The following is a 14,127-nucleotide window of genomic DNA, read 5'->3' on the forward strand; positions in this document are numbered from 1 at the left end:
GAGGATACTCCTGTCAATTAAGGAGAAAAACGCTTTTCATACAGACAAGCATTAAAGTTGTGTGTCCTTTGGGGGAGGTGTGATGCATAACGTGAAGAAAACAGTATTAGGATGATGTGTCCTAGAACAGCATTGTCATCTAGGGTGATGGTGAGCTAAGTAAAGATGAAGCATTTGATTCCGGGAACTTTCCCTGACAACAGCTCTCATACTTAATAGCGGTGCTTCTCTGACCCGCCCTACTTGCTCACTCTCCTTAACAAGTGGGGAAGAGAAGGAAAATCGCGCCATGGATTCTGTGGAAGTGGCAGATCTTGCGCTGCCTTCACAATGCAGAGGAAAGCCAGGAGTTGGGTATGGAGAGTTGGGCAGTGACACCCAGAGCAGCGCTCTGTATGGGGGGAGGGACCTTGCTTCTAGGCTAGGAGAGCATTAACACCGTACCTTTTGGCTTCGGTTAGGGATGGACAGTGCAGATTAAAATGCAAACTCCAAACCAGCAGCTCTGCCCCGAATAAGGCAGAAGAAATATTCCCCCTTGCGACGCTGGGTGGGGATGTTGGCCATGGAGAGGCTGGTTCCTCTGTCTGCACCGGATTTGCAGACACAAGGAGACAAAAAAATCCCTGTGAGCCGCTCGGGAAGGGCGGCGGGGCACGGAGCCGGGGTGCTCGGGGGCTTTCAGACCCGGATTTCTGATAAACACTGCTTTGCCTCGGACACTACATAAAAATGCTGGGAACCACGGAGGACGGTGGATGGCTTTTCTGGAGACTAATGGCGTGTGGGAGACAGAGCAGAGGCAGAAAGAGGCAAGTGATCTTGTTTATTCTGAGCGTTTGCGTGTGTCAGAGCGGGGCCGAAACCCTCCGCTATTCTCTGGCGGAGGAAATGGAGAGGGACTCGTTTGTCGCCAATATTTCAAAGGACCTGGGGGTTTCTCCGACCCAGCTCGCAGCTCGCAAGGCCCGCGTTGTGTCCGAGGGGAACGAGCAGCTTTTCCACCTCAATCAGAACACCGGAGTCCTGACGGCAAAGGAGTCTCTGGACCGAGAGGAGATCTGTCCGCAGAGCGATACCTGCACGCTCTTCTTTAAAATATTCTTTGAAAATCCGTTGCAGCTGATCCGAGGGGAGGTAGAGGTTCTTGACGTGAACGACAATTCCCCTGTGTTCCCGGAGAAGGAGATGGTTTTAGAGATTCTGGAAACGACACCTCCAGGGTTCCGTTTTCCTTTGCAAAGTGCCAGGGACAAGGACGTGGGTACTAACGGTTTGCAGAACTACAGCCTTGGGCCAAATTCGCATTTCTCCCTCGCTCTTGGATCAGGGAAAGACAGAGTAAAATATGTGGAGCTCGTCCTACAGCGCCAGTTGGACCGCGAAGAGCAGCGGGAGCTGAATTTACTCCTCACCGCCAGCGATGGAGGGTCGCCACCCAGATCGGGTACGGCTCAGGTCCGGATCGTGGTGCTGGATGCCAATGACAACATCCCGATCTTCGGCCGGGAGGTCTACGAGGTGCGTCTGGCCGAGAACAGCCCCGCGGGGCTGCTGGTGCTCCGAGTCGCGGCCGCGGATCCCGACGAAGGGTTCTACGGGAAAGTGCGGTACACCTTCACCCAGACACCGGAGCGGTCCCGCCAGCTCTTCGAGCTGAACCCGGACACCGGGGAGATACGGGTCGCGGGCAACCTGAACTTCGAGGAAGCGAAAAGCCATGAGATGGTGGTGAGAGCCACCGATGGCGGAGGACTGTCTGCGCATTGCAAAGTGCAGGTGGAAGTCCTAGACGTGAATGACAACGCCCCGGAGATAGCGCTCACCTCCCTCACCGCCTCCATTCCCGAGGACGCCCCGCCCCGCACCGTGGTGGCCTTGTTCAGTGTGCGGGACCGGGACTCCGGGGACAACGGCAGGACAGAGTGCACAATGGACGGAGACTTGCCCTTCAGCCTCACCCCCACTTTTGATAATTACTACGAGCTGAGGACAAATGCCGCGCTGGACAGGGAGAGGACGGCGGAATATAACATCACCATCACAGCTATGGACTGGGGAACGACGCGGCTGAGCTCTCGGGAAAGCATATTCGTGCAGATATCCGACGTAAACGACAATTCCCCAGAGTTCACCCAGGAGATTTACACCATGTCGGTCACGGAGAACAGCAGCCCCATGATCCGGATCGGCAGCGTGAACGCCACGGACGTCGACGCGGGAAAAAACGCCCAAGTGAGATACGCGCTGGTGCAGCAGGAGGGCAAGGAGCAGCTCGAAGTGTCGGTCAACTCTGAAAACGGGGACGTTTACATCCTCCGCCCGCTGGACTATGAGGAGGTGCGCGCCTTCGAGGTGGCGGTGCGCGCTGCCGACGGTGGCTCCCCGCCGCTCAGCGCCCAGGCGCTGCTGCGCGTGATAGTGCGGGACGAGAACGACAACGCGCCCGTCGTGCTGTACCCGCCCCACGACAGCAGCGCGGCGGCGGGCGAGCTGGTGCCGCGCTGGGCGCCGACAGGCTACCTGGTGGCTAAAGTGGTGGCGGTGGACGCGGACGCGGGGCAAAACGCGTGGCTGTCGTACGAGCTGGCCAAGGCTACCGAGCCGGCGTTGTTCCGCGTGGGGTTGCACAGCGGTGAGGTGCGCACGGCGCGGCCCGTGGCGGAACGCGATACACCCCGGCAGAGGCTCGTTGTGCTGGTGCGAGACCGCGGGCAACCGCCGCGCTCCGCCACCGTCACACTCGGCATCGTCCTGGTGGACGGCTTCTCCGAAGCCCATTTGCGAGTCAGCGAGGAGGCGCCGGCCGCCGAGCCCGACGGGCCGCTGACTTTGTACCTCATCGCCTCCCTGGCCTGCGTGTCGGCGCTGTTCCTGGCCACCGCGGTGGCCGCCGTGGTGGCGAAGGTGCGGCAGGCCAGGCGGAGCGAGGCGGAGACCTTGCCCACGTTCCCCAAGGCTGTCACGGAGAGCGACGCGGGTTCCCTGCCCCGCAGCTACGTGTACGACGTCTGCTTCGCCGCCGGGACCGTCAACAGCGAGTTTCGGTTCCTCAGGCCCCTCTTCCCCTGCTTCCCCGCCGGGCTGCCCCCCGGCCCGGGCGAACAGCGGAGCTCGGTGTGCTCGCAAGAGGCGGCCAACCTCGGAGCAGAAGGCGACTGGGCTGCACAGGTGAGGGACCTGGCCGGGCCGAGGCGATGGAGGAGAGGGGAGGGAGCAGCGCGGGATGTGTGTGTTTGTGGGGGACTGTTCACCCCGGCATTAAAACTACCAATGTTGCGGAGCTGGTGATGGAGAAGCCACTGGGGTTGGAGTAGAGGGTAGAGAGGGTGTCAGAGCCTTTAGCCCCCCAGGAGGATCCGTCACGGCTCAGCTGCTCCCCAAGTGCTTACTAACCTCACCCGCCACACCCTACTCTATGCTCTGAGTATTAGCTTTAGATCGTTTTTTGTGCGACCACGAGGCGGGACAGCTGGACCACAAGAAGATGAGAAGTATAGGTATAGATGTGTGAGGCACACAGTGGGTCCTGTCCACGCACGGTGTAGAACACGCAGGCACCCAGAGCAGGAGCAATACCGCTCCCAGGGACGCGTCCTCCCGGAGGCGGCAGCACCAGGAATGTAGTGGTCCTGCCCACTACTCTCCCTTTTCGGAGCTGGTGCTCGGCACTAGCAAGTGCCATTCACCAGGGTGGTGGCAAAGCTTAATTCAAGCTGTCTTCCAAGCTGTTGGAAGCCACGGGGGTGGGCACCTCTGCCATTAAATCCCCGTATTTTTGTGTCCCTTATTTTTCTGGCATTGGCCAGAAAACTCTGGTTATCAGGACTTTACAATGCAGTCCTTTCCTGACCCAGTTGGGTTCTCCCAGATAGTACCAGCACCTCTCTTATCAGTGCTGCTGTGAACTTGGAGTTACGTCTGAGACGTCCTTTAAACTTCCTTAAACGTCCTTTAAACTTGGGGACAACAAGAGGTGATAAGTGAAACGACTTCTTCTCCCCTCACTCTCCCACTGAGTTCAAATCCCCTCTAAACATGAGGTTACTAGTTTCCGGGGATCCACCCAGCAGTTCACAAGAGTCCGGACGATGAACATATATGATGCTGAAGACCCACAAACACCATCTTATGTTCCCTTAACATTTTTGTATTTCATAACCACTGATGACTTGGCCTCACTTTACTGCAGGTTCTCAGAACCACAGTCACAGTAGCCTCAGGGGACACAATGACCTATCTTGATACATCAATATTAAACCACATTTACTGTTTGTGAGAAAGTGGTTTTATTTTGGGCTCTTAACATCTTAAATGAAATTCAGACTCATGAAAGGTTTGCAGTAGTGCCTTTGTGATGGCCACAGTGGAGGATGGATTCTGGCTTTAGGTTTTCCCTGTTCAGGTCAGAGGCTCGCTTCCTGGTCCAGCCTCCTCTTTGGCTCTGGGTAGAGAACAATGATGTCACACCCGCAGTGATGTGACCATCACCTTCTCGCTGATGCCTTCTTACCTTCAACGCCCAAATAACAACATCCACTCTGTTCTTTCCAGGGCAGAACTCCCCTCTCTGAAGACATGGGTCGCAGAGCTGCAGAAGCAGCTTGCACTGCAAACACGGGCATGGAGCTAAATGCCAGTTCTGGTCAAAACCCTTGGCTCACCCATCAGTAAATGAAGAGTAAGACAAGCATGTCTGTCCTCACAGGCTAACGTCCTCACAGGGAAAAGAGGACGAAGAGACCAAATACCCACAAAAAAGTACCAGGGAGTTACAAGGCTTCTCTGTGAGGGAGTAAAAACTCTTGAGCAGTACTTTATTCATGTAGGTATTTTGTAATTGTGATATGGATGGAGGAGGAGGATTGTGTTGCATGTTGATTACAGAGGCTTGATGTACGATTGTGAGAGTGCTACTGCTTCTAAATGTTAAGGGAAGTACTGAAAACTGGAAGCAGACCTTCAAGATAACCCGTTAACCTTCTTCCTACATCACCTTTTCTCTCTTCTGTTGTTGTTGGGGTTTTTCCTTCGTTTTTTTTTTTTTTTTTTTTTCCCTTGGGAAGAGGGCTCTGTAATAATGTCTTAACTTTCTGCAGTTTGTTCAATGCCAGGCCAAACAGACATTAAGCAAAATTAAGTGGTGTTTGCAAAAGAAATCCTTAATAACAAGTAGAAGCTGATTACATTAGAAACAGCTGATACTGGCACACTTCGCATATATGACCAGGAGTTTTCAGGTTCTCCATAATATAAAGAGTGGGCTATGAGCAATAGTGTTTGGTTTGTTTGGGTTTTCTTTGGTTGGTTGCGGTTTTTTTGTGTGTTTTGTTTGTTTATTTGTTGTAACATAAGGTTGAAATGTACATTTCAGGATTTTTTGAGCATAAAGGTAGTAGAGAATTGAAAGTACTGTTTGTGGTTTTACAGTAAAATAGGCTAAACCATTTACAATAAAGTTAAGGCACTGTAGAATATAGAGCGTCAAGAAGCTTTCTGTTTAATTGTGTTCATCTATAGAGTAATGTGATATTTCCTGTCGCTCACACGTTTTTAAGAGTCAAATGCCTAATGACAGAAAACAATAAAACCTACTTGGAACTCCGTTGAGTGAGTGTGCTGTCTCGAAGATCACTTGCCACAGCCATTGCCGAGGAAACAGCCATCCCAAGAGCAGGATTTCGGGAATAAATCCGTGCTTCAGAGTGGATTTCATGCAGGGGAAATCACAGCGACCTGGAAAGTTGTCCATTCGCAGAAGACGGAGCAAGCTGGAGTAGGATGTTCTGAGCCAAGAGAGATGCTGCCCTTCTTGAAGGCTCCCAGCCTGAAACGTCGTGAATTGGGGGAACAATCTCGGTCCATTCCAGAAACACACCCGAGAATTACTACGGGGAACTACATGGCGATCACTGCCGTGGTTGATGGATCAGCTCACTCATGCTAGACATCTGCAACAATACGCAACTTCTAAAGCTAAACAGCCTGAAAGTAATTCCTTCACTCTGTACAAACCGTTATAGAGAGCGATATTAGTAAAAGCAGCTTTAAATAAATCTCGTTGTCAAATGAAAGGCAAACAGAAGCATTGCTCATTCAAGTGGTGGCCGTACTTCGAACAGGCTGGTAGGGTCCAGCCTGTATGCCTGGATTTCGAAAAAGAGAAATCGAGCGGTTTCTCGCCGTTTTGCAGGGTTTGCTCTGGGAAATCTCCACGTACTTCTGCAGATCGGCCGCCCGGTGCCGCTGCTGACCGCCGAGGCTCTGCGCAGCAGCCGGATCCGCCCCTCCCGGGACTGCGGGGCTGCACCAGCCCGGGCTGCTCCGCTCGGGGCTCGGCAGCTCCATCCAGCTCACAGGGGGAAGAGATCGGTTCGCTGGAAGAGAATGGAGCTGAGCAAGAGGGAAGAACCGCTCTCAGGGCGAGTGGTGGCTCTGTTCATGGTCCTCTGCGTGTCGGGGATGACAGCAGAAACCGCCCGGTACTCCGTACCCGAAGAGGCGGAGAGGGGCTACTTTGTGGCGAATATCGCGAAGGATTTGGGACTAACCGGCGAGGAATTATCGGCTCGACAGGCTCGGCTCGTTCCTGAAGGAGAAAAGCAGTATTTGCAGCTGAACCAACACACCGGGGACTTGGTAGTGCGAGAGCAGATGGACCGGGAGGAGCTGTGCGGGCAGAGCGAGCCCTGCCTGCTGCGTTTCGAGGTGCTGCTGGAGAGCCCACTGCAGTCCTTCCGAGCCGAGGTAAGCCTCATCGACATAAATGATCATGCTCCCATGTTCTTAAATAAAGAGATAGTTTTAAAGATTCCGGAAACCGCAATGCCAGAAGCTCGATTTTTATTGGAAAGCGCTCAGGATCCAGATGTAGGGAACAACAGTCTTCAGCATTACAGTATCAGCTCGAACGAGTATTTCCATATCTATACCCGGAGTCGGAGTGACGGCAGGACGTACCCCGAGCTGGTGTTGGACCGAGCGCTGGACAGGGAGCAGCAGGCAGAAGTGGCTTTCATTGTCACGGCTGTGGATGGTGGGTCTCCACCGCGCTCTGGTACAGCCTTAATCCGCATCGTAGTCCTAGATATAAATGACAACATCCCGGTATTTACCCGGAGTCTGTATAAAGTCCGGGTATTAGAAAATAGTTCCCCGGATACCTTAGTGGTGGCGGTGTCTGCTAGCGATTTAGACTCAGGAACGAACGGGGAAATAGCTTATTCCATAGTTCAAAATTCAGAGGAAAGTCACCAGACGTTTAAAATAAATTCAGATACAGGGCAGATTCGAATCAAAAAGCCGGTGGATTATGAAGAAACAAAAACCTACGAGATAGACGTGCAGGCCACAGACGGAGGAGGTCTGTCTGCACACTGCAAGGTGGAGGTGCAGGTGGAGGACATGAATGACAATGCCCCGGAGGTGATCATCACCTCCCTCACAAGCACCCTCTCAGAAGCTGCCCCGCCGAACACTGTGGTGGCCCTTTTCAACGTGCAGGACCGGGATTCGGGGGATAACGGCAGGACGAGCTGTGAGCTGGCAGGCGAACAGCCCTTCAGCATCACGCTGCTGGCGGCCGATGCGTACGCGCTGGTGACATCGGAGGCGCTGGATCGGGAGCAGGTGGCGGAGTACAATGTGACGGTGCAGGCCCGCGACGAGGGCCTCCCCGCGCTCTCGGTGTCCAAGACGCTATTCGTGCGGCTCTTGGACACGAACGACAACGCGCCCACCTTCACTCAGGCCATATACACCATGGTGCTGAGCGAAAACGAGCCAGCGGGTACGAGCCTGGGACGTCTGAGCGCTACGGACGCCGACGAGGGAAAAAACGCCCGAGTGAGATACACGCTGGAGCGGCCCTCATCGAAAGGCCACCCCGTCGCATCCTTCGTGTCGGTGGAGGCGGAAACTGGAATCGTGCGGGCGCTGTGCCCGCTGGACTATGAGGAGGTGCGCGCCTTCGAGGTGGCGGTGCGCGCTGCCGACGGTGGCTCCCCGCCGCTCAGCGCCCAGGCGCTGCTGCGCGTGATAGTGCGGGACGAGAACGACAACGCGCCCGTCGTGCTGTACCCGCCCCACAACAGCAGCGCGGCGGCGGACGAGCTGGTGCCGCGCTGGGCGCCGACGGGCTACCTGGTGGCTAAAGTGGTGGCGGTGGACGCGGACGCGGGGCAGAACGCGTGGCTGTCGTACGAACTCGCCAAAGCGACGGAACGGGCGTTGTTCCGCGTGGGGTTGCACAGCGGTGAGGTGCGCACGGCGCGAGCCGTGGCGGAACGTGACACACCGCGGCAGAGGCTCGTTGTGCTGGTGCGAGACCGCGGGCAACCGCCGCGCACCGCCACCACCACCCTCGGCATCACCCTAGTGCGCGACTTTTCCGACGCCTTCCTCCAGCTCAACCACGGTACTGAGAGGAAGAGGCAGCAGCAGCCGCAGGTGGCCGAGGAAGAACTGCTCACCACCTACCTCATCGCCTCCCTGGGCTGTGTCTCCTCGCTCTTCCTCCTTTCGGTCCTCGCTTTTTCGGCAGCCAAGCTCTGTCGTGGTCGCCTCCGGCCACGACCTCCTTCTGCCCGCTGCTACGCTCACGGCAACTTCCCCACCGACGGCGTGGACGCGTCCCGCACGGGCACTCTGTCACCGGCTTACCACTATGAAGCGTACCTGACCAGCGCCTCGGGGAGGAGCGAATTCCAGTTCCTGAAGCCCGACCTACCCTGCCCACCAAGCAGTGCTGAGGTGGGGGCAGGCAAGCAGAAAGAATCCCTGTGCAGATCGCGGCCGGCTGGCGAGAGGGAAGCAGAAACGGGCAGCTCAGACCTTCCTCTCGCTCAGCCGTTTGATTGTTCAGCCGGCAGGCGCGTCCATGCCTGAGCCTCGCCGGAACCCGTCTCCGTTCCCCGCCCTCAATCTGAGATTCACGTTTCCGTGTAGCTCCGAGTCCTGTTGTTCACTGCATGCTGCCCCGGCGGAGGCTTTTACACATTTTCTCCGGCCGGGGAGGGCGATTACATCCCACCGAGCTCAGCGCCGCCGAATGGTGTCATGAGAAACGCAATGTACTCGTCGTGCCGAAGGGCAGGGATTGGCCTCCCGGGAGCCAGGTGCGCACACAGCTGCTCCCGGGCTCGTGGCAGCGGGGGGTGGGGGATGATGCGGGGCAGGTGTCGGCGCTGTCCGTGCACTCGGGCTGACGCGGCGGCCCCGCAGGGCTCTCGGCGTTCCGGCCCTGCGCTTCTCCTGCGCTGTGTGCCCGTTCTGCCGCGGGACACCCAGGCGGGGGAGTGGCCGCGGCCGCGCGTGTGTGCGCGGGTACGTGTGCATGTGCGAGGCGGCAGCACGGGCAGCGAGCGGCGGCGGGCGCAGTCTGGCGGCGGGCCGCAGGGTGGCGCTCCCGGCCAAGGCGTCGCCGAGAGGCTGCGAGCGGGGAGACGGCCGAACTCCATCCGGCCCTGCTCAGCCCAGCCCGGCCGGGAAGCAGCGGCGGTGGCGAGCGGCGGTGAGCGGTGCCCCGTGCCATCCCCTGCCGGACCCCCCAGCCGGACTCGGCGGGAAGGAAGAAGGGAGGACGCCCTCCCGCCGCCGCGCTGCTGCCGGGCGCCGCTTTCCGCGGAGGGCTGCGCGGGCGATCCGCGAAACGGAGGCTGTACCGGGCTGGCCCGACATGGCGATCGCAAGGCAAGTGCTTTGTCTCTCTGCTTTCCTGTCCCTGCCGCACATTCGCTCCGAGCCCCTGCGCTACTCCGTAGCCGAGGAGAGGGAGAGCGGCTCGGTGGTAGGCAACGTGGCGGAGGACGCGGGGCTGGCCCCGGCGCAGCTCTCGGCTCGCCGCGCCCGCCTGGCCTCGGAGGACGGCCGGCAGCACTTTCGCTTAGAGCGCGGCACCGGCCGCCTGGTCCTGGCGGAGAGGCTGGACCGGGAGGAGCTGTGCGGGCAGGCCGCTACCTGCACGCTGCCCTTCGAGCTGGTGCTGGCCAACCCGCTGCAGTTCTTGCGGGTCGAGGTGGCCGTGGAGGACATTAATGACCATGCGCCCGTTTTCCCGGAGGAAGAAGTCACTTTTAAGATCCCGGAAAGGAGTGACCCGGGCTCGCGTTTCCCATTGGTGGGGGCTCGTGACCTGGATATTGGCAGCAACAGCATCCAGGCTTACAGCATCTCTCCCGAGAACGAGTACTTTAGTGTCAATTTTGGGAGTCGGATTAAGGGCAAGAAGTATGTTGAACTGGTCTTGCAAAAGCCGCTAGACAGAGAGGAGCAGGCTGAGATGGGTTTCAGTGTAATTGCAACAGATGGGGGCTATCCTCCCAGGAGTGGGACCACCGAAATCCGGATTGTTGTTCTGGATGTAAATGACAACTCTCCCATATTTGCGCAGGAGCTCTATGTTGGGCAGGTTTTGGAAAATGCACCAGAGGGCTCTGTAGTTCTCAGTGTGCTGGCCACTGACCTGGATGTTGGACCTAATGGGGACATCTCCTATGAGTTCAGCCAAGGAATGGGCCAGAGTGACTCTGCATTTGTGATTGACCCTGTCAGTGGGGAAATTAAACTGACAAAGCCTCTGGACTTTGAGGATGCAGAGAATCATGAGCTCCTTGTGCAGGCCAGGGACGGTGGTGGTCTGTCTGCAATCTGCAAGGTGTTGGTGGAGGTGGTGGATGTGAACGACAATGCACCGGAGCTGGTCGTCAGTTCCTTCAGCAGCCCCCTTCCTGAGAATGCATTGCCTGGGACAGTGGTCACCCTCTTTACTGTCAGGGACAGGGATTCTGGAGCCAACGGGAAGATCTCCTGTGCCCTTGAGGATCAGCTGTCATTTTCCCTGCGTCCAGCCTATAAGAATTATTATGAGCTGGTGACTGTGAGCACGTTAGATCGGGAAGAGACTGCACAGTACATCCTCAGTGTCACAGCAGCAGACGCGGGGTCACCTCCTCTCACAACCACCCAGACCTTCACAGTGGACATCTCAGATGTGAATGACAATGCTCCTGTCTTCAACCAGACATCATACACCATGTATGTGCATGAAAACAATGTCCCCACGGTGCTTGTTGGAGCTGTTAGTGCTGCAGATGCCGACCTAGGGTCCAATGCCAAGGTGACCTATTCCCTTTCACTGGCCCACCTCACAGAGCAGCCTCCCTGCTCCTGTATCTCTGTGAACTCTGAGAATGGGGATGTGTTTGTCCTACGGCCTCTGGACTATGAGCAGGTAAAGCAGATTGAGGTCTTGGTGAGCGCCTCCGATGCTGGGTCTCCTCCCCTCAGTACCAACGTCACTGTCTGCCTCGTCGTGGTGGATGAGAATGACAATGCGCCACTGGTGCTGTACCCCTCGCAGGATAGCAACCCACCATCCAGTGAACTGGTGCCCATGTCGTCTGAGGTGGGGTACCTGGTCACCAAAGTGGTGGCTGTTGATGTCGACTCGGGGCAGAATTCGTGGCTCTCATACCACCTGTTGAGGGCCACTGACCCTGGGCTGTTTGTGGTGGGTGCCCAAAGTGGGGAGGTGCGGCTGAGGAGGGTTGTGACAGAGAGAGATGCTGTGAAGCAGAAACTCATTGTCCTGGTGCGAGACAACGGGCGGTCACCACTGTCAGCCACAGCAACACTGAGTGTGCTCTTGCTCAGTGACTTCTCAGATGTCCGCCTGCCGCACAGCAGCCTGGCCACAGAGGATGAGGCTGATTCCTTAACAATGTATTTAATAATTTCATTGGTCTTTGTCTCACTCCTCTTCCTCGCATCCATGGCAGCCTTTGTCACTCTCAAGGTGTGCAAGAGAAAGGAGCTGAAGGGTGGGCACATGCTTTATGGTGCTGGCAACTTGCAGAGTGACCTGGCTGATGTGGCTGCTGCAGGGACCCTTCCTCACCCCTATTGCTATGAGATCAGCCTCACAACAGGTTCGGGCAACAGTGAGTTCAAGTTTCTGAAGCCCATCCTTCCCAGCGTGCCACCACAGCATTGCACCATGGGCAGGGGAACTGACTATGAACAGGATTTCCCCCATGGACCTATCACCATGGAGGAGGTGGCACCAGACAAACCAGGGACACTCTCTGCGGAGCAGTTCAGTAGTCTTTCCTTTAAGTAGTGTGGAGTCAGCACAGCCAGAGGCCTCTTGCCTACCGATACAAAGAGACATGGGCTATAACATGTGGAAATGATTCCTTCGAAGTAACCTGCATTATCAGTTGGCAACATTGTTTTCCTTTAAATTTTTCGTCAGATGAAGACTTGTCTCCTCCTTGAAAAACAAACCTGAAGGCTTTGTCAGACAGTTCATCATATGTGTCAGCTCTGTTACAGCCATTTCTGAAATCTTTCAAGAGTGGGGTTAGTTCTAGAGTCCCTAGCTAACTTCTTGTCTCACTTGCTGTTAGGCAAGACCATGGCCCTCTTCTCCTGTGCTGTAACTCAAAGCGAAGGTCGAACAGACAATTCACCTGCTTGCTGAACTGCACGTACACTTTTTCCAGGTCAGGAGGGCAAGGAACTTGTGAGTACTGTGTTAAGATGTGGTGCTGAGATATGTGGGCTCTGTGTGTTTTGCCTTCTGGTCACTATATCTGTCTCTACAGCCATTCTGTGTCTGCATATGCTGCCCTAGTGCTGCCCTGTGCAGCAGGGAGTTGGTCACATCCAGCCATTATGATTCATGCAATTTCAACTCAACAGGCAAAAAAGATATTTTGACCCTTGGAGAACAACAGTCTCATCTTCTAGAAGGGCAGAACAACAAAATACACCATGAGATTTTCCTTTACTACATGAAAGAGAGGTGGGTGGAAGGGCTTTCTCCCTGGAATTGCCTTGAAATTACAGCAGCACAGATGATCTTGACACAGACTGTAACTGTAGAGAGTTGTGAAAACACATTCATTGTCTTTGAGTGTACTGCAAGGAAACTGCCCAAGTCACTTCAAAGGGCCTTATCTCAAGATAGATTCCAGATGAACTTGGAAATGGCCATTGAGTTTGGTCCTGTCATTGTTGTTCCTGAATTCAGAGTCTTCTTGATGGGAGTGAAAAGTTGTTCTGAGAATATTTTTTGGGTTTGTGTAGAGCTTTTGCATGCTCCTTTTTGTCCTCTCTCCTACTCTGTGAACCATCTTGAGCATTATCTGACATATTCCTCTTAAGGTGGACTGTCACCCCATGTATAATAACAGATGGTTTGAGTGAAGGCAGTGTGGCAGAGTATTTGGAAACCCTTGTACTGTCTTGAGCTTAATTTATAAACTCTGCCTTTGTGAATTGTGATACATTTGTGTGTAAAACTTCAATAAAAAGGACACCCACTTGTGTTGAAAGAGTAGTCTTTGTAGAGATGTTCTTTTTGGGCAAGCTCTGTCAAATTTTTCAACAGGCCTGGCGGGTTTTTTTCTATTTTTCCTCTGAGGTTTGAGTGGGTAACTTTATGTAGTTTGGAGATGCACAGATAGAGCTCTCAGGCAAATTGTAGGGAGAATGGAATTGCTGGCAGGTCTCTGGATCTTCGAAGCACTGAGCTTTGGGCTGCAAACTCAAGCAGTGAATTATCGACTATCCAATTTATCCGAGTAGAATAATAAAATCATTTAGGTTGGAACAGGTCCATGAGACCATCAAGTCCAACTGTTAACCTTAAGACTACCAAGTCCACCACTAAATCATGTCCCTGAGCACCACGTCCTGGGATGGTGACTCAAAGACTTCCCTGGGCAGCCTGTGCCACTGTTTGACAGTACTTTCAGTGAATAAATTTTTGCTCACATCCAATCTAAATCTCCCCTGGCAAAACTCAAAGCCATTTTTTCTCATCCTATCACTTGTTACTTGGGAAAAGAGACTGACAACAACCTCACAACAACGTCATTTCAGCACTGGCGTGTGCTGTCTCATGCTTGTTGTTCTGCACAAATTTTGTAGCAGAACAATAAACTCAAGTCATTGTAACAGAGGGATGTGCAGGCAGCTCTGATGTTGTACAGGTGAGAAAGCCACATATGAACGAGAAGTCTGCATGCAAATTTGTTCTATGGTGACAGTAGAAAAGATGAATAGCATTGCTTTCCTGCAGGGAAGTTCTATAATAACTTGAAAGACTGAAATGGGGCATCC

At 54.7% G+C, this 14,127-nt stretch overlaps 3 protein-coding genes across 3 annotated transcripts; all 3 read left to right on the forward strand.

Annotated features, from left to right (window-relative positions):
- Positions 1–556: 556 nt before the first annotated feature.
- LOC135993716 (protocadherin beta-16-like) lies at positions 557–5,014 on the forward strand. Its single transcript, XM_065643720.1, is given in 3 exon segments — positions 557–725; positions 728–3,171; positions 4,555–5,014. Coding segments are annotated over 3 exon segments (2,733 nt in total). The 3' UTR covers positions 4,675–5,014.
- Positions 5,015–6,387: 1,373 nt separating this feature from the next.
- On the forward strand, positions 6,388–8,886 carry LOC135993797 (protocadherin beta-16-like). Its single transcript, XM_065643881.1, has one exon. It carries the CDS (start codon positions 6,388–6,390, stop codon positions 8,884–8,886), a length of 2,499 nt encoding a protein of 832 aa, XP_065499953.1.
- A 790-nt stretch (positions 8,887–9,676) lies between these two features.
- Positions 9,677–12,285, forward strand: LOC135993721 (protocadherin beta-15-like). Its single transcript, XM_065643742.1, has one exon. The coding sequence runs from the start codon at positions 9,677–9,679 to the stop codon at positions 12,116–12,118; it is 2,442 nt and encodes an 813-aa protein (XP_065499814.1). The 3' UTR covers positions 12,119–12,285.
- The last annotated feature ends 1,842 nt before the right edge of the window (positions 12,286–14,127 follow it).

This window comes from Caloenas nicobarica, chromosome 13 (assembly GCF_036013445.1).
Source record: "Caloenas nicobarica isolate bCalNic1 chromosome 13, bCalNic1.hap1, whole genome shotgun sequence".
In the NCBI taxonomy this organism is placed as follows: Eukaryota; Metazoa; Chordata; class Aves; order Columbiformes; family Columbidae; genus Caloenas; species Caloenas nicobarica.